The sequence below is a fragment of the Hylobates moloch genome, unplaced genomic scaffold, assembly GCF_009828535.3.
Source record: "Hylobates moloch isolate HMO894 unplaced genomic scaffold, HMol_V3 SCAFFOLD_45, whole genome shotgun sequence".
Taxonomy (NCBI): domain Eukaryota; kingdom Metazoa; phylum Chordata; class Mammalia; order Primates; family Hylobatidae; genus Hylobates; species Hylobates moloch.
Genome location: NW_026652320.1, coordinates 1,042,031 through 1,065,560, shown reverse-complemented (window position 1 = coordinate 1,065,560; position 23,530 = coordinate 1,042,031). Strand labels below are relative to the sequence as shown.

Genomic DNA, 23,530 nt, shown 5'->3' with positions numbered 1-23,530 from the left:
AGGCAGGCAGGCTTATTCATTGAATTCTTAAGCCGCAGGACTTTTGTTTCTCTTTAATGACATTTGTTACTTTTTTGAATTTCTCATTCATATGAATTGTTTTCCTAGTTTCATTGAATTTTTTATCTATATTTTCTTGTGTCTTTTCCCCCAAATCATTATTTTGAATTCCTTTTTAGGCAATTTATTGATTTCATTTTCATTGGGACCTGTTGCTAGAGAGTTTATTATGTTCCTTTGGTGGTGTCATATATATTTGTTTTTTCATGTTTCTTGGGTGCCTGTGTTGATGTCTGTGTACCTGTCTGGTGGAACAGTCATCTCATCTAAATTTTCTAGAGTGGCTTTCATGGAGATACACTCTCACCTGTAGCTGGGTCTTAGTGTGCTGGTTGGGAAGGGTGTGGTGATTCTTTTTCCAGGTAGGTGCAGTGGTATCATCTCCATGCAGCTTCTTCAGCTGTATTCAACATCATCAATAACTGTAGGCACCTCAGTGGCCTGTGCTGTAGAAGTTTGTGGTAATGGATGCTGGTGTTGTAGGTTGTTAATGTCCTCAGTGGCAATGACGTTTGGGGCCCTCCTATTCTCATTTTTCCCATAATGGTGAGACTTAGCCAAGGGGATCCCTCTTGGTGTCAGGTGTGACATGGCCTGCAAGCACCTGCTGTGGTGCTGGCTTCCAGTTGTGGATGCGTAGAGTAACTATGGGACCGGAGTTCTAGGCTCAGGATCTCACAAACCTATTATGGTACTTGTGTCTTGCAGTGCATGTTTACTGTCTGGCAAGATTGAATGTAGGTTGCCTATAGCACCAGGATCTATGACTCTTGGTTACTCCTTAGCAGCTTGGGCCCAGTGGGCCAGTCTGTAGCTGTGATTATACACTTTGTGGGCAGGGTATAGCCCTGGCTTGAGTCCAGGGAAGAGGCGCTCTGGAGATTTGAGCCCAGAGCACAGTGCATGGCGGTAATTTCGGAGCCTGAGCCAATAGGACTCAGTGGTGAGTTGGGTCGCCGGGGATGGAGGTGGTGGTGAGTCTCGACCCTGGGATGGTGGGGCTTGGCGGTCTCCCAGAGTCTGTGAGACCAGGTGCAGCAACAGCAAGTACCTCAGAATGTTCAAGCACAGCTGTCATTTGGGCCCTAGGGGGCAGGGAACAGCACAGTGGTGACTACTGTGGGGAGAAGGGTGTCTCAGCAGCTCAGACTCTAGGGGGCTAGTCTAGCTCCAGACAAGCAGGGTGCTAGAGTTGTTTGGCCTGTAGGTATACTATCCCAGTTCAGCCATTGATATTTCCCTGGGATGTGAGTTATTGTGTTGGCTTAGCCCTGGAATGCACAGCTCCTCAACTTGGCCAAGGCACTGTTACCTGAAGGAGCAATGTGCTGCTTTATCTCATGCCCTGCAGGGTGTGACTTTTCCGTGTAGGCCCAGGCACTGTTTCTTTGGAACACACAGCTCCACCAGTGCACTGTTTACTCAGGACGCAGTGTGCAGTTTCAGTTTTTTGAAGTTGTATACCAGTAACATACTTATCATTTAAATATGAGACTTAGGATTTAAAAATTGGTACTATGTCTAATAATGTGGATCTAATCTAATATCTAATAGTATATAGGAAATAACTAGTGATTTACTTTGTTTAATCACTTAATGTTTCTTCTAGTCCAAGTCAAGGTCCTTGTTGTACAGCACAGTGTGCATTCAAGTCAAAGTCTGAGAAGTGTCGGGATGATTCAGACTGTGCAAGGGAAGGAATATGTAATGGCTTCACAGCTCTCTGCCCAGCATCTGACCCTAAACCAAACTTCACAGACTGTAATAGGCATACACAAGTGTGCATTAATGGGGTAAGTATTTAACTATATGTTTTTAAATTTAATTTTAGAAAACTTGTTTTTCTGAAGAATTACTGATGCTTAAATCTACGCAGTTAAAGTAATTAATCTTGGTCTCTGTTTAAGTAATATCCCTATCTATTCCCTCACAAAACCATGAATATATTATGTGGCATTCAATTAGCTACTAATTTGTCTTTCATCTTTCCATGTACATGTGATTGATATTCTCTAGAGAAACCTAGTTGTACAACTTGGCATGTGACTTGTCTATAATATTTAAGTTTTATAAAAGAATATTTCAGTAGCCTAAAAGAACTCTTTGGTCATCTCTGAATATGAAACCTTCAGAGCTTTTGTGGCTGAATATCACTTTGCTCTACATGAAGAAAATTTAATTTTTCTTTCTTTATAGAAGAGCCATAATAACCAACATAAAATCGATCCTCATCTAATCTCTTTCTCTGCTTTTATTTCATTTTTTTAAGTTGCCATTGCTTTAAAAGATTTACTATCTTTCTTGGATTTACTGTTTTTCAAATTTTTTCAAATGTATTTATGTAATTCAGTTCTGATACTCATCTCTGTTTGTTTTTCACTTTTATTTCCATTTAAATATTTTGACAGTGGAAGCTCATACTTGCCTGTTACTATAAAAAATAGGTTTGACTGTATAGGGATTAAATAATTTGTCTTTTATTTTTCTTCTAGCAATGTGCAGGTTCTATCTGTGAGAAATATGGCTTAGAGGAGTGTACGTGTGCCAGTTCTGATGGCAAAGATGATAAAGAATTATGCCATGTATGCTGTATGAAGAAAAGTAAGGCTTTTAAAAATACAAGAGTATAAAATCTGCCTCAAACTATTATTTTCTCCTAAATTTTAAGTGTAAAACTTTGACCTACAGTTTGGCCAGATAGTTTCCAGCTAAATCTGTCCTCTGGAGGAGATTATAAATGTAACATAGCATTGTGTCTCTATTATTATGGTCTCTACAATGTTTTAAAAATGATAAACTAGACAAAATGTTGCCAGCTTTACAGCAATAATTTACATAAACACTGTTAGACTTTAAGTCATTGTGGACACTGAATCAAGACTTGCTGGTTGCTTGTTTACATTGTAACATTTAATGTGAATTACTAATAGTGTTACCCAGCCTAACTAGAGAAGGTCTATATAACATGTTATGGGAATGATTTCAGACAGTTTTTTTTCCCTCTTTATATTTCCGCAACTGGAAATCTGATCTTCAACTTATATTTGAATCTGATCTTCAGCTTATATTTGGCATTTCTTTTCCAGTGGACCCATCAACTTGTGCCAGTACAGGGTCTGTGCAGTGGAGTAGGCACTTCAGTGGTCGAACCATCACCCTGCAACCTGGATCCCCTTGCAACGATTTTAGAGGTTACTGTGATGTTTTCATGCGGTGCAGATTAGTAGATGCTGATGGTCCTCTAGCTAGGCTTAAAAAAGCAATTTTTAGTCCAGAGCTCTATGAAAACATTGCTGAATGGATTGTGGTAAGTATGTTTTTTATTTACAAAGAAAACTTAAAGTGGTTTGATCTTAATTTTACTTGGCCAGAAGTCATCAAAGTTATGAGAAAACAACTTAACTATTTATATTAGAATTACTTTATATGAAGATGTTTAAATTTCTAATATTTCTGGTTATTATTTCCTTCTGAAGTGATCAGAATCATGTGTATGATTCATAGATTGCTTAGTAGGTGATGGGAGTCATTCCGTTTTACCGTGCTCCTTAGTTCATCTCCTGGATGGGTTACTTCTTTTGGTGCATATTATTAGGGCATTTTCATGGGACTTAAAAAAAAATTTTTTTTTTTTTTTTTCAAGACAGCTTATTTGCCCAAATCATGGACTAATTGGTGATTTTTCCTGATCTTTCAGTATAATCTCTGGGTCTTCATCTTGTTTGTAATAGGAAATGTTGAACAGAGTAAGATCAGATACACAGCCTTTTGTAGATCTGCTAATGATTATGGACGTTCATCCAATAGTAATCCACTGAACGCTTATTTTTAAGCCCACGTATCTCCAAGTTGTACAAACACGGAATTACCTGATATTTTCTTAAAAGATTGTCAAGAATGACTATCTCGACTTAAGTGTTCATGCTTTAAAAGTGATTACGTTAAAATATCTATAGGAAGCTTGCAAATGATATATTTGAGAATGTGCTATAATTGAACTGAATGTAGTTTGCTTTGGAAATTGACTTATAACTCAGATTCCCCTTTCTCAAATTATTTGTGTGTGTGTGTGTGTTTGTGTGTATGTGTGTGTGTGTTTAGGACTATGGATGCCTTAAAGCACAAAAGATGTTGTTTGTGTGGGATGTCAGCCTTTTTTGTACTCTTCTAATAACATTCTAGAGTAAAAATTGTATAGTTACCTCCAGCATTTAAAATGATGTTTACCGTTCCTAGGACACATTAGGATATGTGGTTTTTAGATATGTAATGATCATGGAGTAGAAGGATTGTTGAAATTGGATTTAGGAGATCTACCTAGGTTTCAAACTAACTACTTGAGCAGTTGACTTAACTTAGGTTTCCTTAAAACATGTTACTCTTTTTTTTAATTCCTGTGCTTGTTGCATAGTAAGTTCTAGTAAATATCTGTCAAACTGAAGTTGTCTTCTGGTACCATGGTGTAGTGGAAAGAGCACAGGTTTGAGAATCACTTAAGGATTCAAATAATCTTTCTGGCGTTTATCAATTCTGTGACTTCAAGCAGCTTACCTTTCTTGGCCCTTCTTTATTTTCAACTCAGCTATTTTTTTGTCTGATTATCTCTAATAAGAAAAGTTGAAATTTGGTATACGTGTCTGCTGTAGAGGACAGTGTATAACAGAAAAGGAAAGGGGATCTCAGAATTACATTCTACTGAGTATATATTGTGTTAGATATTTTAGATTTTTGGGGTACTAAATCATATCTAAACATAGTATTTTTTACTTTTCTCTATTATCTCTAATTTTGACTCATTACATTATTTAGAATTTCAAAAGCCCATTTATTTTCACTTTAAAAATATTTAGTAGACATGATCTTTTAAGTATTTTTAAGACCTTTTCTCCCCATATTTTAGACGTGAGGATTAATGAAATGTTGCACAATGAATTGGCAACATGAAGTCCTTTCTTGTACTCTGGAACCAATTAATCAGACACTTTCAAGTTTATAGACGTTAACTTTAAGTGTGTGTGGGATAGCACATGCCTTTATTTTATATCATTGTTGACAGTCATATGCCAGTCTTTCGAATAGCATGCTCATAATGTGTGAAGAGTACCGCTAGGCTGTTGGTGCATTTGTGGGCATTAACTACATCAAGCAGTAAGATAATAAACATCCGCTTCTTTACAAGTTACTTGTCTCATTTGCTTATGTGCATAGTTTACTTGCATACCAGGGTTTATCATGTTAGGGAAGTGCCCTTCCAGTTAGTAATACAGATTATCAAGATGTTCTGGTGTAAGAAGCTGTGAAAGAAGTGAGGGGTTAGTTTCACTACTTTCCTTTCCAGTAGTGCCTGGTGGCCTTTTGTCTTCTTTCTGTGGTACACTATGGCAGCTTTTCTCCTCATGCAGGGTAGAGTAAGAAGAACTTTAAGAATTTAGAACTTCGGGGCATGGGTTATTGACTGCTGCTACTGGTACCATGGAAGTGATACTTTCTTTTCTGTGTTGACAACTATGTTTTGATTTTTCCAAATACATTTACTGTATTTGCTGAGTGCCTACTGTGTGTCTGGACAGGATAAAATGATAAACATCCTTTAGATTTATCAAAGAGTCATCTAGTTCTTGAAACGTTTAAAAGCATTTGTCAGTAAATCTGTTGAGACCTTGTTTCAGCATCTCCTTTTCTTTAATTAGGGATTGAGAGCATTGGTAATTCATTTCCAGTTTCTTCTATAGTTGATGTGTTCTGATTTTCTGTATCTTTCATGTTAGATTTGACATTGTAGAAAACCACCTCTTACCTTGCCTTTTATTTTTCAAATTTATTGTTGTGTTTCCCCTCCTTTTAAAAATCATTGCCTGATAATTTTGTGGTTTTTTTCTTTTTAATTTGTTGAGATTTATCAGGAGTTTGTATTTTTTTATTGCTAATTTATCAAGAGTCAAACACCTTCTCATTTTAAAATTAATTTCTGCAGTCATATTTTGCTATAATTTTATGCATCTAAGTATTAAGTATCTGGTATTCTTTATGAATGAAAGATTTAGAGCACAGTTTCCCAAATGCTTAACAGAACACTAGTTCCATTAGATGTTCTAGGCCTTCAATGGTCAAATGAATCTAGAAAACTACTCCATACTATAGACCTTTCTTGGAGATTTGTGAGAAGATTTTGAGAAGTCCTGTGATAAATAAATCCTTTAAACTTAATTTTCCAAACTTACCTAACCCTAGAAACTTTTATCATGAAAAGACTAAGTCCTAAATATCCTTAGATGTCATTTGGGAAAATATTGATTAATAGCAGTAGTTCTCAATCCTGGTTGTATACCAGAATCACCCTAGGGTTTGGACTAATTAAATCAGAATCTCTTGGGTTTAAGTATCTGGGTCTTTTAAAACTCTCCAGTTAATTCTGATGAAGAGCCAGGGTTAAGAACCACTCATCTAGACCAGGAGTTGGCAAACTATGGCCCATGGGCCAAATCCAGCCCGTGCCTATTTCTGTATGGCTCAGAAGCTAAGAACGGTTTTTACATTTTTAAATGATTGAAAAAAATGTAAAAATTATCAAAATAACATTCTTTTAAAAATCATATGAAATTCAAATTTCAGTACTGATAACATTTTATTGGAACATGGCCACACCCTTTTGTTTACACATTGTCTTTGGCTGCTTTTGCACTTTGAGTAGCTGCAACAGTGACTGTATGGCCCCACAAAACCTAAAATGTTTATCTGGGCCTTTATGGGAAATATTTGCCAACTCCTGATCAAGAGCAGTGAACTCAAAGCGTAGGCCTGAGAAGCAGCATCAGCATCACCTGGGAACTTCATAGAAATGCAAATTCTCAGGTTCCATTCCAGACCCACTGAGTCAGTAGGTGATGGTGCATGCTAATAGTTTGCCATTTTTTTCAGTCTCTGCGATATGACGACTCCTTTTTAAAAAGACTTGTAACAGCAATTTTCCATTTTGTCATCTTGATATGTTGAAAATAGAAGGTGGTTTCATTGCTTTGTGGAACAGACCACATAGCATAGCACTTATGAAACTTTAACAACAAAGATATAATAATATTGTAGGGTTTTTAGCATATAGTGAGGACACAATATACATCTGCTAGATGAGTGAGGCAGATTTCTAAAATGTAATAATTTATATGGAAAAGAGTAAAAACCGTGCATATTAACTTTGAAACTGGAATGTTTTCAGGTTCCTGTTAGTGGTATTTTATCTTACTTGCCCAGGCTGAGCTTAAAGTAACCAGAAGTTTAGTACAAGTTGCTTTCTGCTTGGCAGATTGCTATTGCTGCTGCTGCTAGTGGTGGTGGTGGGAGTTTGAAGGATAGGAGGAGTATATAGTCAAAGTCCAGACTATAGTATTATGTCTTCTGAAAAATTGAAAGGAAACTTTCTGCCCCTATAGGGATGACATAATCAGTATCATGACAAGGAGCTGTGGACCCCACATGGTCTTGTGACCCATGGGAAGTCCAGAATGCGTTTGCTGAGTGTGAGCATTGTTGAACACTGGAGTATTCATTGAAAGGATTATATGGTTGACTTTCTGGAGGTCTTTAAGAACAATAGATTATCTTATGTCTAAAGAGACTTGAGTGCATGTCTTCCCTGTCCTTGCTCATGCACTTTTTTTAGATGATACTTGCTTTATCATTTTGTTACCATATAGGTTCTTTTTGTTTATATTTAGATTATCAAATTAAATACTATTGTAATTAATACATAGTAAATTAGACTATTTAATTTTGACTTTTTACTTTATTATTGGCTATGTTTAAGTGCCTGTATTGAACATCATCTCTCTGTTTGTTATGTAGAATTATTTTCTGGGTTGAGAAACTTCTTGAGTTTTTGAAAAATGGTTGGATGTCTTCTCTTTGTCCCTAAAGTTTTGCTTAACACCCTTGTCTCTGAGATATAAGACTCTGGTACTCAGTTTACACTCAGTAAATGTTCATTGAATGAATGACAGCTCCCCTTTCTTTCAGACTAACAGGTGGTCAATTTGTGATCTTTTCTTTTGAGAGAAATGCATATTTTACATTTACTAGCCTAGTTAGTATTCCTTTCCCTGATTTTATAGTATATTTAAAGGGGATAGCATGCAATTTAGCATTTAACTCATTCTTTTTTAAAAAGAAAAACTATAAAGGTGGCTGTACTTACTAATGTTTTCAGATGCACTATTTATTTTGTTTAGTTTTTCTTGCTATCTTCTGTCTATTGCCATGTTCCATTTCCCCACACGCTAAATTCACAAAAGCTACTATCATTGGCACTGAAACATCTCAAGCATTGGGCTTGTGAGATACATAGTTACCTGAAAAAAATTAGAATAAAGCCAGGAACACTGTGCTAGAAGGAACTGGAAGTTCTCAAGGGCTTGAGTGCCATATTTTATTATGTATCTGTTGATCTGAACTGCGACTAGGTTCTTTTTTCCTTTGTTTTTTAGTTTTAACCACTACTAAATCTGGGCTTTCTGTCTCCAATCTGCCTCTCTTACTGCCATAGTGTGTACTTGTATGGTGCTTTATTTAAATCTATAGGTCAGGTACGGTAGCTTATACCTTTAATCTTAGCACTTTGGGAGGTTGAGGAGGGAAAATTGCTGGAGACTAGCAGTTGAAGACCAACCTGGACAACCTAGCAAGACTCTGTGTATGCAAATAAATAAATAAATGAATTCGCAGGGTGTGGCGGCATGTACCTTGTAGTCCCAGCTACTCAGGAGGATCACCACAGCCCAGGAGGGCAAGGCTGCAGTGAGCCGTGATTGCACCACTGCATTCCAGCTTGGGCAACAGAGCAAGACCCTGTCTCTTAAAAGAGAAAAAAAAAAAGAGTGTGTAGGTACTAAAAAGACTGTCATTAAATATATCCAAACCAGTTTTACTGTCCTGTCTCTGTTGTACAGCCTTGTCACATTATTTGTATGTGTTAGGCAATCTAGAAATAATAAATGAGCTGTTAGGTATGTTTCAAGGTCAATATTTAAATAATGACTTACTTGTAATAACTAGTTCAACAGGTATTTTGTTTGTTGGGTAGGTACTGAGGTAATAGGATATAAGTCCAGGGAGCTCACAGGTCAGTTTGGGATAGAGAAGACAGGCCAGAGAAACGTATCTTCAGTCTGTATGCTGTTTTCACAGAACTAGGAGAACCTATTAGGAAAAGCCTTTAAGGAGATAACGCCAGAGCTAAGTTCTTTTTTTATTTTTATTTTTGAAATGGAGTCTCATCCACCTAGGCTGGAGTGCACTGGCATAATCTCGGCTCACTGCAACCACCGTCTCCCAGGTTCAAGCGGTTCTCCTGTCTCAGCCTCCTGAGTAGCTGAGATTACAGGTACCTGCCATCATGCTTGGCTAATTTTTGTATTTTAGTACAGATGGGGTTTCACCATGTTGGCCAGGCTGGTCTTGAACACCTGACCTCAGGTGATCCACCCGCCCCAGCTTCCCACAGTGCTAGGATTACAGACATGAGCCACCGTGCCCGGCCAAGCTAAGTTCTTAAGAATTAGTAGAAGTAGAGAGTACAGAAATATTTTATGGGGACAGAGCATGTGGAAAAGTCACAGAAGTATGAATTTTGCAAAACAAACTTTTTTTTTCTACTTTTTTTCTTTTGAAAAATTTGATTATTCTTTTTTTAGTTGACAAAGTAATACATTCAAAAGTAGGCCTTTTTGTTGTGTTGTTGTTTTTTACCCTGGACCCCCAATCTTTCTAGGATGGATTTCTTGTGTATTCTTCGAAACTGTCTATACCACTCTAAGGATATATACTTTTTAAAAAGGTGGAATCATATACACTTTGCTGTACTTTATCGTGTACTCAAGTTTTTGCTTTTGCTTTTTTCCCTCTCTTCTACATAGTGGTCTATCTTGGAAATCTTTGGTGGGAAGCATTCGAAGAAGGGTTTGACATGAAGGAGTAACATGGTCAGTTCCATATTTTAGGTAGCCATAACACTGATGGCCATATTTTCATAAAAATGAAAGTAAAGATGAAGGAAGGAAATATATTCAAGATGATAATGACTTTAGGAATAGAAATGTATCTCCTGTATCCCACTTGCCCATCAACGTGAGAAAGCTAGTAGGAAAACTCTTAAGCCTTTGTACTCATGGATTGGCTCACATTAGAGGTGTTACTACTTCCCCAGAAGGTGTTTGGAAATGTGCGGTGGTTGTCAGAGTAACTGAAGGAGCTCTACTGGCATTTGATGGATGGGGGCCACAGATGCTAAACTTTCTGCATTACTCAAAATGGTCCTGTACTGCTTTGACAGACTGAGGGTGGCCTTCTACCCTGTCTTGCGATAAGTAGCAGGTCTGTTATTTGAGGAAGAACAAAAACAAAAAACAATAGGAGTCTATAGAATACCTATATAATAAAGGAATGGGAACATCATCCTAAAGACTAACAAGGAGAGCAGAGCTCTGAACATGATTTTTATAGAAAACAAAATAAAATTAAAAAAAAATCTGGCAGTCTCAAGAAGTGGCTTTTAAAAAATAGATTGTAAAGTTTTAATTTCCAAGCCAGATTCAGCCCTGTCAGCATGTTTTGTATATTCTACATATTGTTTTAAGAAATTTCTCACAAGTTTGCCAGCATTTAAAAATAGATTTTAAATAAAAATTCCGATATATTGCTTCCCTTGAAAAATCAGATCCTTAAGCAGTAAGGTTGAATTGCATTCCACCTTACCTTCCATGTAAGCTTTTGAGTTTGCAGTCCCTGCAATAACAAGCAATGTGAGGGACAACCGTGTTACAGTTTTTACAGATTGAACAATAAACATGAAAATAAAGAGAAGAAAGGTGTCTGTGGGGCTCTTCTGTACAGAGATCTAATCTGAGAATTAAATAAGACTGAGAAATGACACTCAAGTGTAAATCATTCTGTTTGATTTTAAAATTGAATATATATATGAATATGTGTGTGTGTCCATATATATGTATGTATGTATATATATCTTTCCCTTTTTTGTTCCCTCTCCTTTTTTGAAGCAGTTAATTCCTAAAGCCATTAGGTAAGCCCAAGCAAGGTAGGCATCCATGCCAAAGTTGGGGAGCTATAGTGGCACAGAGCAGAGTGTTGGAACCTGACCAGGTTCGGAAGGTGTGGGATGGGGAACGCTACTAGTATGGGGTTTCAGAGCCCAAGCAGGGTGAGAAGTGCACCCCTGTGGAGGAGTGACTGGCATGGGATGTCAAGAGTGTAAGTAGGATGAGGAAGATGTCTACATAGGAGGGGTAAGACTAAAAGAAACCAGGGCTCTTTGGCAGATTCCAAGGCTGGGGTAGGGAAAGAACAGGATAAATCTGGAACTTCTTGTTGGGCCAGAAAGTAAGAAAGTGCTCAAAGAATGATGAGGACATGTCCAAAAAACACAATAATGTCAGTAATTGATTATATATGTATAAAATAGGAAACCATGAGAGAATAAATAAACAAATACATTGAAAGTTTGATGAAGAACAGGGTATTTACATCCAAATTACATCCCTACAAAATATTCATTGTTTACAAAAGAGAAACAAGAATCATGGTAAAATTTGGCAGATAACACCTTAATCCAGTGATCAAGTTAACATCAGCAGTAATGAAATAAAAATCACGTGTTACCTGATAGGATGCAGGGAGAACACAGCATCTGTGATATTCTTACCAAAGATGTGTGACCTGAATTTGATCACAAAGAAACACCAGAGAAACCCAAATTGAAGGACATTCCCATACAAAATAACTGCCCTGTAATCTTCAAAAGTATCAAGGTCGTAAAAGCCAAGGAAAGACTGGAATTTTTCCAAATCAAAGGAGAGAAAAGAAACATGGTGGCTAAATATAGCACACGATTCTGAACTGGATAGTATTGGGACAAATGGCAAAACCTGAATGAGGTCTGAGGATTAAATGTTAGTAATGTATCAGCCTTGATTTTGTGATTTCGATGATTGTCTTGTTATCTAGGAAACCACCCTTAGGTTGTAGAAATTATATGCTAAAATGTTCAGGAGTAACAGCATGGTGCTAGCAACTTACTCTGAGGTGCTTCCAGATTTTTAAAAGTTTTTGTTTGTTTGTTTTTGTTTGTTTGTTTGTTTGTTTGAGGTGGATTCTCACTCTGTCGCCCAGGCTGGAGTGCAGTGGCACAATCTCGGCTCACTGCAACCTCTGCCTCCCGGGTTCAAGTGATTCTCCCCCGCTCAGCCTCCTGAGTAGTGGGATTACAGGCACCCACCATCATGCCTGGCTAATTTTTGTATTTTTAGTAGAGACGGGGTTTCACCATGTGGGCCTGGCTGGTCTCGAACTCCTGACCTCAGGTGATCCACCCGCCCTGGCCTCCCAAAGTGCTGGGAGCCACCGTGCCTGGCCTCAGGTTTTTAAAAGGGTTTTGAATTGTACTTGCAACTTTTCTTTAAGTTTGAGACTCTTTCAAAATAAAACAAATTTTTAGAAAGTAGGAAAGGCTTTATGTACACACAGAAAAAGTGGCTTGGGATATTTTGCCACAACATGTCTTTAATTTTAGCGTTACTCTCATTAATGCTAAAATTAGCATTAGTATTACTTTAATTATATAAACACTGCTGGAAAAACTAAACAGTGTAGAAGTGGTACCCAGTTTGTTTTAAGTCCCTAAGTAATAGAAAATCTTCTTAAATGGGAGTTTTGCTGGAAACTATTAGTAGTAATTATGTATGTGTTACAATAATCTGGGTTAAATAAATGTAAAGGTTCAGTTTTAAAGTTGTAAATATTTTGTATGATGTTTATTAGTACATGTGGTCTTAAAACAAAGTTTGAATATTTGGAATTGCAAAATATAATTTAAGACTAGACACAGTAATTTTCCTATAAATTTATGAATAATTTTTGAAGGTTTTTCTGTTTGGCTAATTGATTTGTTTAATATAGGTCAGGTTGAAAGTGAGGTTTTGGTTTCTTCTAAGACTGGATGAACTTTGCCTGCTGCTAAAATATGTATCTTCTTCCACTTTTCATATTTAAAAAGATAATTAACCTATAAACTAATGAATGCAATAAAGATATTGTATATAATGTAATGAGAACTAATGTATATAAAAAGTAATTTCATAACTAGTCCGAGTCTCAAATTCCAAATGAAATAGAAGAGGAAAAGGGTGTCTCAAAGAGATAGAATTTCAGTCTTAACTTTGATAATTAGAAAGCAATATAGGTTAAAGAGTAATTTTTAAATCTATTCACTAGTAGAATTTAAAGCAAGTTACATGCTTTCTAAGCCATGGTAAGTATAAATGCAAACAAAACATAGTCTATAAGAGTAAGAGGAGATCCTTTTGTAGTTCATAAGTGTGATGATTGGGTTTGCACACTCATATGTGAGATGTGCCTCCCTCAAACCTTGTTAGGGCATTGGCACATTATCCATTTGAGGGAGAAAAAAGAGTAAGGGGAAAAAACAAAGGAAATATTTAAACCAGAAAATATTTAATAACATGGGAAAATGCAATATAACTATATGCAAGATGACCCCAGTTTTGTGTTTGTGTTCATGTGTATGACAAATGTTGTTATATGTGGAAAAGAGACTGAAAAAAATCAGATTGAGCGGTTTCCTCTATGAGATGAAATTATGGGTGATTTCCATTTTCTCCTTTAAACTTTTTTTTATATTTAAACAATATATATGTGCAAATATCTAACATATGTATACAACTCCTAAACAAATGTTCTTTAAAAATTACAATATACTGTGTTCTATGTTTTATATACTGTAAAAGATACTCTAAAATATTTTGTAGTTTTTTTTTTTCAGTGGAAAAATCTGTTTATTTCTAGGCTCATTGGTGGGCAGTATTACTTATGGGAATTGCTCTGATCATGCTAATGGCTGGATTTATTAAGATATGCAGTGTTCATACTCCAAGTAGTAATCCAAAGTTGCCTCCTCCTAAACCACTTCCAGGTAAGAATATTTGAGCAAGATACATATTTATGTAACTCAGAATTGTTTAGCAGGTAGAATTGAATTATAAGTGAGTCTTTAGTAACTAATGTTATAGTACTTTCTCCATAAGAATGGGATTATTGGATGAATGATTTAGTTGATATTTGTGTGCTTTTTGTCAATCCAATCTGGCCAGTGACTGCTAAGTTAATGCTAATTTATCTGAGTGTCTGAAAATACTTAGAACTAGAAATTTTAAATTTTGCTTGGTATCTGTTTTCTTGTTTTTTTTTTTTTTTTTTTTTTTAATATATTCTAACATATTCCCTTGTCATGATTATGGTAAACTACCTTAAAATTATTGATCTTTCTATTCTAATAGTTGTGCTTCTCATATTGTTGTCCTTCCTTCCTCCTTCCTTCCCTTTCATCTTCCCTTCCTCCCGCCCTCCCTTCCTTCTTTTTCTTTTTTCTTTCTCTCACTATGTTGCCCAGGCTGGACTTAATCCTGAGCTCAAGCAATCCTCCCCATCTTAGCCTCCTGAGTAGCTGGGACTACAGGCACGTGCACTGCACCCAGCTCTCTTATTAATCGTTTTTAGTGTTTGTGCTCTTGAAATATTTTCTGGCACATAAGCTTATTTTCCCCCAGGATGATGCTTATGGGGACATACAGATCCCAGTCTGTGGGAAAGTTTTAGAGTAGAGGATTCATTCATCAAATAAGCACAGTCAAGTATTCTCCATTCCTGAAAACAACTCTTTAGTTCTGGTCTCCACCTTTTACCTCTCAGGGAGACATAGCATGAGGAAGAACCCTCTTTAGATGAGCTGTGGGCATTGGAAGGAGAAAAGGATAGGAAATAAACCCTTCGTATTGTTTAGTTCCCTCTGTTTATCCCTCCCCCTCTCCAAGGTATTCGTAGCTATTCTCTACAGGTGTGGGGACAGACATTGTCTCAGAGCAGCAGGAGGGGAGAGCCAGAGCTAAATGACAGCAGTTCCCTCTCCTGCCGCTCTCAGACTTCTCATAAAATGTCTTGCCTCAGGCAAATCCACTACCTTATACAAAGTAGTTCAAAACTAGGTTTCTTATACCTTTTCTCTGTTTTCCCTCAGTTGTTCGCCTGCATTTACCTGTCTGGGGCAAGATGGCCCAGTAGTCATGCTAGGACAGTATCTTAGTGAGAATTAGAGGAAATTTGATTTTTATATCATGGCTTTTCTTTTTTTTTTTTTTTTTTTTTTGAGACGGAGTCTCGCTCTGTTACCCGGCTGGGGTGCAGTGGCACCATCTCGGCTCACTGCAAGCTCCGCCTCCCGGGTTCACGCCATTCTCCTGCCTCAGCCTCTCCGAGTAGCTGGGACTACAGGCGCCCGCCACCTCGCCTGGCTAATTTTTTGTATTTTTAGTAGAGACGGGGTTTCACCGTGTTAGCCAGGATGGTCTCGATCTCCTGACCTCGTGATCCGCCCGCCTCGGCCTCCCAAAGTGCTGGGATTACAGGCGTGAGCCACCGCGCCCGGCCTATCATGGCTTTTCTTAAATTCACAATGTTAGTTAGCACTCTGGAGCTTATGTTAGTATTTAAGGAAGTTCTAAGGGCCACATGACACTTTTTAGATACTGTTACCAATTGTCTTATTCAGTGAAACATTTTATGTGTATATTGATTTCATTTTAAGTAAATCGCACCTTTAAAAACTTAGAAAACTAGCTGTCATTTATTGAACCCTCACAAAAAGTGTTAAACATTTTTATATGAATTATATAATCTTTACAACAGGCTATATACGTTAATTATCATCCTTGTTTTACAGTGTAGGCATCTGAGTCTCAGGTTAAGGCATTTGCTCAAAGACCCTTAGTAATTCCCTCATATGGATTCTGTCCACAGAATCTGTGATATTAATCTGGATTAATCTAATACTTGTGGCTGTTGAGCACTGAATTGTTGCTAGTTTCCATTGAAATGTGCTGTTTTAATTAAAATACATACCAGACTTTGAAGATTTAGTATAAAAAATGAAATATTTTGTTAGTAATTTTTGTATTGATTACATATTGAAATGATAACACTTTGGCTATATTAATTTAAGTAAAATAAAAAATATTAAAATTATTTCACCTTTTAAACCTTTTTTATTATGGCTATCAGAAGATTTTAAATTACATTGATGGCACATATTATTGGACAGCACTGAACTAAAACCTTTCTTATTGAAACAGCAGCTTTGCTTTTAAAGATTAAAAAGCTCATGAGAAATTGTTTTGCTTTTGTTTGTGGCTCACAGGCACTTTAAAGAGGAGGAGACCTCCACAGCCCATTCAGCAACCCCAGCGTCAGCGGCCCCGAGAGAGTTATCAAATGGGACACATGAGACGCTAACTGCAGCTTTTGCCTTGGTTCTTCCTAGTGCCTACAATGGGAAAACTTCACTCCAAAGAGAAACCTATTAAGTCATCATCTCCAAACTAAACCCTCCCAAGTAACAGTTGAAGAAAAAATGGCAAGAGATCATGTCCTCAGACCAGGTGGAATTACTTAAATTTTAAAGCCTGAAAATTCCAATTTGGGGGTGGGAGGTGGAAAAGGAACCCAATTTTCTTATGAACAGATATTTTTAACTTAATGGCACAAAGTCTTAGAATATTATTATGTGCCCCGTGTTCCCTGTTCTTCGTTGCTGCATTTTCTTCACTTGCAGGCAAACTTGGCTCTCGATAAACTTTTACCACAAATTGAAATAAATATATTTTTTTCAACTGCCAATCAAGGCTAGGAGGCTCGACCACCTCAACATTGGAGACATCACTTGCCAATGTACATACCTTGTTATATGCAGACATGTATTTCTTACGTACACTGTACTTCTGTGTGCAATTGTAAACAGAAATTGCAATATGGATGTTTCTTTGTATTATAAAATTTTTCCGCTCTTAATGAAAAATTACTGTTTAATTGACATACTCAGGATAACAGAGAATGGTGGTATTCAGTGGTCCAGGATTCTGTAATGCTTTACACAGGCAGTTTTGAAATGAAAATCAATTTACCTTTTTCTTATGATGGAGTTGGTTTTGATACTCATTTTTTCTTTATCACATGGCTGCTACGGGCACAAGTGACTATGCTGAAGAACACAGTTAAGTGTTGTGCAAACTGGATATAGCAGCACATTACTACTTCAGAGTTCATGACGTAGATGTCTGGTTTCTGCTTACGTCTTTTAAACTTTCTAATTCAATTCCATTTTTCATTTGATAGGTGAAATTTTATTCATGCTTTGGTAGAAATTACGTCAATGAAATGCTTCTTTTTATTTGTAGCCTACTTATTTGTGTTTTTCATGTATCTGAAATATGCTAATTATGTTTTCTGTCTGATACGGAAAAGAAAAGCTGTGTCTTTATCAAAATATTTAAACAGTTTTTTCAGCATATCATCACTGATCATTGGTAACCACTAAAGATGAGTAATTTGCTTAAGTAGTAGTTAAAATTGTAGATAGGCCTTCTGACATTTTTTTTCCTAAAATTTTTAACGGCATTGAAGGTGAAACAGCACAATGTCCCATTCCAAATTTATTTTTGAAACAGATGTAAATAATTGGCATTTTAAAGAGAAAGCAAAAACATTTAATGTATTAACAGGCTTATTGCTATGCAGGAAATAGAAGGGGCATTACAAAAATTGAAGCTTGTGACATATTTATTGCTTCTGTTTTCCAACTACATCACTTCAATTAGAAGTAAAGCTATGATTTTCCTGACTTCACATAGGAGGCAAATTTAGAGAAAGTTGTAAAGATTTCTATGTTTTGGGTTTTCTTTTTCCTTTTTTTTTAAGAGTATAAGGTTTACACAATCATTCTCATAATGTGACGCAAGCCAGCAAGGCCAAAAATGCTAGAGAAAATAACGGGATCTCTTCCTTGTAAACTTGTACAGTATGTGGTGACTTTTTCAAAATACAGCTTTTTGTACATGATTTAGAGACAAATTTTGTACATGAAACCCCAGATAGACTATAAATAATTCTAAACAAACAAGTAGGTAGATAGGTATGTAATTGCTTTTAAATCATTTAAATGCCTTTGTTTTTGGACTGTGCAAAGGTTGGAAGTGGGTTTGCATTTCTAAAATGGTGACTTTTATTCTGCAAGAGTTCTTAGTAACTTCTTGAGTGTGGTAGACTTTGGAACATGTAAATTTTTTGCTTGTAATGTTATCCTGTGGTAGGGTTTTGGCAGGTACACACACTGCCCTATTTTATTTTGAGTCTAAGTTAAATGTTTTCTGAAAAGAGATACATGCACTGAACTCTTTCCACTGCGAATCAAGATGTGGTAAAATAAAAGGATCAAGACAAATGAGATCTAATACTACTGTCAGTTTTAATGTCCACTGTGTTTTATACAGTATCTTTTTTGTTCACTTTGGAAATTTTTACTAAAAATTGCAAAAAATAAAGTATTGTGCAAAGATGTAAGGTTTTTTGAAACTTGAAATGCATTAATAAATAGACTTGATTAAATCAACTTGAAGGTTCTATACTCTTTGAACTCTGAGAACTATCACAAGAAGCTTCCCACAAGGCAGTGTTTTCTTACAGTTGTCTCTTCCTACAAAAGTATAGATTATCTTTATTCTTAATACTTTGGAGTCCATGTAGAAAATTTCCAATTAGATACTCTGTGTACACACAATAAACCTTTTTAAAACACCCAACTAATCTCAACTGCATTACATTGTTTCTAATCAATATTCAGTGCTTGTCTTGGTGGAAGAGGTAAGTCATTTTGAAAACTTATGGTCTTGTTTTTATGTGTTTTTCAAAGTTTTGAATGCTAAGTACCTCATTTATTTTAAAAAGCCTAGTTTAATGATAAATCTGTTTAAAATTTTGAGCCAACATTTTTCTGTTCATAGCAAATAAGGAGAGAATTGACATTTCAGTGTTATCTAGAAAAGGAATTGTGAGCCCAGAATAGTTCCCTGCATGGGGTAATCTGCTTCAAATTCTTTTTTTGGTCAAGGTTAGCTATAAGTAATACTTGTTAAATGAGTAAATATGTAATACTTTGTGAATTACTTTGTTAATTTAGGAGCATCAAATATATATTATGTTTAGTTATTTATGAAACTTTCAATATTGATTAATTTGGGTAATTATAAATTAGTTATTTTTACTTGTAATTGAATGCTTAAATTCTGTTTACAGTCCGTCCTCTCTCCCTCCATCCCTCCCTCCCCAGTTTTATAAATTCAGGTACCAATTCACAAACAAAATCAGAAATGAAATAAATTTATTAACTGCTTCTGGATTTAGCATTCCCTGTAGTGTCAGGCAATGTCATGCAGTTTGGGGAAGCATTTATTTAAGGAAATGACAACTTTCTCTGATCAGTCTGGTTTTGTGAGGTGTCCTCAACACTTTGTGCTTTGGGTACTTCGTGTTTGTCACAGTCTTAGGATAGTGAAATCTGATTTGTCCAAGCTGAGCAAACTACTCGACCCTAAGTCCCTGTATTTGTCCCTGTAGTAAGACCTAATTATTATTATTTCTCAAAGATGGGATTGGTGTCCTTGGCAGCTATGAAATTTCAGGGGCTTGTGCATGAGAAGGCCTTCTTATTAAGTATTTCTAATTGAAGGTATCAGAGTGTCAAGCAGTACAAACCTGGACAGTTCACCTTGAGGAGTACAAGAAGAGATATTCATTATCCATATTTAAAGGGTCAAACTCTCCCAAAACCAGGGTGCAAGCCAGATGTAGTTTTAAAGCAGCTGCCAGGGACAGTTCATCTTTAGAGAAGTCACTAAAGTTGTAAGAAATACTAGTTTCCCCAAAACCACTTTCAACTTCTGAGAAACTAGAAAGACAATTTGTTTGCCCCACAGAAGACAACTTCAGTTTCAGCATCTCTCATGTTACGTTCTTGACTAAAAACAACTTCCATTTGATATACTTTTCCCTTTATTACCAGTTTAGTTTTTTCACTATTGTTTCTGTATTCAACTCTTTATATGATTAGGATGCAAATTTAGCCCTTCTGTTTTATATTACTATATTGTTTGTATGTCTTAGATATATACATACATGTACTATTTTCAGTAGAAATTCATGTATTTTATAATTGATAAGCTCTTCAGAGCATCTCTTCTATAAAAAGCAACAGGATGCCAGGTAAAACGGAGCCTTGAGCAAAATGCTGATTAGTTTTTGCTTTTTCCTGAAATCTACACGAAAGTGATAGGGTGTGGGGTAATCCAACAAGGACAAGGTGAATTGAACAAGAACGAAATTTTGGAAACTGGGAAGCAGATGAAGGAGTACTATTGATTTGCAGACCCAGGGAAGTCAAATCCTAAACCAGCAGTGGGAACACAAGAGAATGGAGTAGTTCACACTGTTAAGATTTGGGTAGCTGGCAGGGCTGGCCGCGGTGACTCACACCTGTAATCCCAGCACTTTGGGAGGCCGAGGCGGGTGGATCACTTGAGGTCACTAGTTCGAGACCAGCCTGGCCAACATGGTGAAACCTCGTCTCTACTAAAAATACAGCTGGGCGTGGTGGCGCATGCCTGTAATCCCAGCTACTTGGGAGGCAGAGGCAGGAGATTTTCTTGAACCCAGGAGGCAGAGGCTGCAGTGAGCCGTGATTGCGCCATTGCACTCCAGCCGGGGTGACAGAGCAAGACTCTGTCTCAAAAAAAAAAAAAATTGAGTACCTGGCCTTTGTTACTTTTTTTCTATGTGTGTGACAAAAACATAATATGCACACTTTTGTAACCCACCTTTCTCATTTAACAGTACATTGATATTGTATATCACATTAATTACTGTAAATATTTCTGTGGATGTATTGTATGTTGTTTTTTTTTAATTAACCAATTTCCCATTGTTTGGACATTTAGGTTCCACATTGTTTATTATTTTAAACAATTCTAAAGAATTTTAAATGGTTCTTAGGAAAATCCTCAGCCTAATAATAAAATTAATTCCTAAAAGTGGAATTGTTGGGGTAAAGTTTTTTGAGGGTCATTGATAAAAATTATGGTACTGTCTCCCAGATAGATGTACCAAGTTATACTCCCACAATTAAAAAAACAAAAAAAATATATATATATATATATTTAAAAAAAATCAGAGTCCCATCCTTAGAAATCCACATATATGCGGCCACATGAATTTATCGGAAACAATAATAGAAGACTCATGCTTAATTAAGTTGATTAGCTTTAGACATAATTCAAATGAAAGTCAAATTGAGTGCCCTAATTGTGGTCTCTTAAATACCATTTTTCTTCAAGGGAACCAGACTCCTTTGGATAAATCACTAATTCCACCTGTAAGAAAGAAATGTACAAGAAGAGCCTAGGAAACATTCTTTTGTACCACATCAGAAAGATTCAGGAGGCACCTTGGAAGTTACCACTGGCCAAAGCTGAGATAACTTTAGCATCAGCAAGGATAATATCTGCAAGAGATTGAAACTCATTATGTTTAACTCTATGAGTTAATAATGGTAGTGGACAGAATTATAGTTACTTTTGGGATATGCTTTTAAAGAAATTCCAGGTAATAAGAGAAATGACAGAATTAGGATATCACCATTTTACCCCCCCAACAATTAATGGATCTAGACAATAATCGCCAGTGACTGCTAACCTCACAAAGTGAAAGCAATCAGATTTTGTTCCTTCTAATGGAAGTACATATACCCCCTGTGAAGTGGTTCTGCCAAAAGTCACATCTGATCATGATGAAGCCTCCGGATCTAACTACCCCTTCATTAGAAATACAGGGGACAGAGGGACAGATAATATACAAGGGACTCAATCAGCAAAATCCAGACTCTGGAAAACTACAAGACAAATGGCCCTGCTTCAACAACAGAAATGCAAAGAGAAAAGACAACGATGGGTTAAAGGAGACTCAAGAGATATGTCTATCAAGACTATTTGTGGACTTATTTGGATACTGATTTGAACAAACTGTTGAGACCATTGGAAAAATGTGAAAAGTGGATATTTGATATTAAGGTTTTTAATTATTTTTAGGTGTGATAATGGTATTGTTACATTTTTTAAAGGACCCCTTTTAGAGATGCAAATTGAAACCTTGAAATGATATGATGTATAAGTTTTTGCTTAAAAATAAGGATTGAAGTTGGCTAGTGTGTGTGGATATAGTTGAAACAAGATTGGCTGTGAGTTGATAATTATTGAAGCTGGGTGATGGGCACTTGGGGATTTATTACACTATTTTCTCTACCTGTGTTTATATTTGAAATTTTTCATAAAAGTTTTAAAATGTGGCCAGGTGTGATGGCTCATGCCTGTAATCCCAGCACTTTGGGAGGCCAAGGTGGGAGGATCACTTGAGCTCAGGAGTTAGAGACCAGCCTGGGCAAAATAGTGAGACTCCATCTCAAAGAAAAAAAAGTGTTTTAAATGTGAATCAAATTCATATATAAGCTGATTCATTACTGTTTTTATTTTAGCAGTAATTCATGATAATGACCTGTATTCATAATAATTTTCATGATTGTTTTAGTGGAATTAAACTTGAACCAGTCAAGCTAACATAATTAATTATATTCTGCTCCAGTTACAATGAATAATTAATTGATTTCACCTGCTAGGGTGAGCTCTTGAAGCTATCAGTCCAGCAATCTTAGCAAGCAGGCCATTGGGTCCCTGTTTGCTCTCTCTCTCTCTCTCTGTTGTAGGGCTTGCTAACTACTTAAGTAAAATACTTGTTTTCTGTTAAACATGTCAGGAAGTATGGTCAGCTTATCCACGTTAAGCCTGTGTGTCCCACGTTGGAGTAAATGTTAAGTAGCTCACTACAGTAAACTAGATTCTTCTGCCCTTTCTTGTTTAAATGATCATGTTCCCTGGAGGTGGAAATAGATCTTTAAAAAGATATCCTGTAGTTGTTTGTTCCCAGTGTAAAAAAATGAGAATAATTTGATAGAGTGTAGGTTGTCTTATATAAAAAGTGCTTCCGTTTGCATGAATTTTAGAAAAATCATTTTGGAAAAATGAAGGCTATGTGTTTATACTGAACACATTAAGCAATTTTATTCTTTATTTTAAACGAATATTTTATTATCGTTTTCTTCCCTTGCCCTTTGGTATGGGAGTTAGCCTTTGTATTTCTAAATACAACAGGCCAGTTTTTATAAATTAAGGTGTCGATATATTCTTCATTATTTAGTTTTGTTATTGTGGTTAGTTTTCATTTTTCTTAAGTATCTACTAGTAGCATCTGTAATTAAGTGAACTGACCTGTTAACCATTTTCCTCTTTCTCCTCCTTTCCTCCTTCTTGAGACATATCAGAGCATGTTTGGAATTCTTTGGCTCTTATGGTATGCATTTGCTGATACGCATTGACCAGTTACCTTACTCACGGGACAGATACTTCTTAGGCACTTGATTGTGCCAGGGCCTTGGCTACATGATAAGAATGCAGTAGTGAAC

The 23,530-nt window shown here is 36.3% G+C and overlaps 1 protein-coding gene and 1 non-coding gene across 4 annotated transcripts in view; both read left to right on the top strand.

Moving 5' to 3' along the window:
* LOC116463631 (disintegrin and metalloproteinase domain-containing protein 10) overlaps positions 1–18,523 on the top strand; it is a 158,683-nt gene extending 140,160 nt beyond the window's left edge. For all 3 annotated transcript variants that reach the window (XM_032146816.2, XM_032146817.2, XM_058434761.1), the window contains exons 12-16: positions 1,670–1,853; positions 2,553–2,661; positions 3,147–3,367; positions 13,927–14,053; positions 16,331–18,523. In XM_032146816.2, coding sequence (XP_032002707.1) covers positions 1,670–1,853; positions 2,553–2,661; positions 3,147–3,367; positions 13,927–14,053; positions 16,331–16,425 — 736 coding nt within the window. In that variant the 3' untranslated portion in view covers positions 16,426–18,523. The remainder of the gene's footprint in view (positions 1–1,669; positions 1,854–2,552; positions 2,662–3,146; positions 3,368–13,926; positions 14,054–16,330) is intronic.
* On the top strand, positions 13,419–13,522 carry LOC116463636 (small nucleolar RNA U13). The gene has a single exon (XR_004246741.1). It is a non-coding gene; the product is annotated as a small nucleolar RNA U13 (small nucleolar RNA).
* Positions 18,524–23,530: the final 5,007 nt, after the last annotated feature.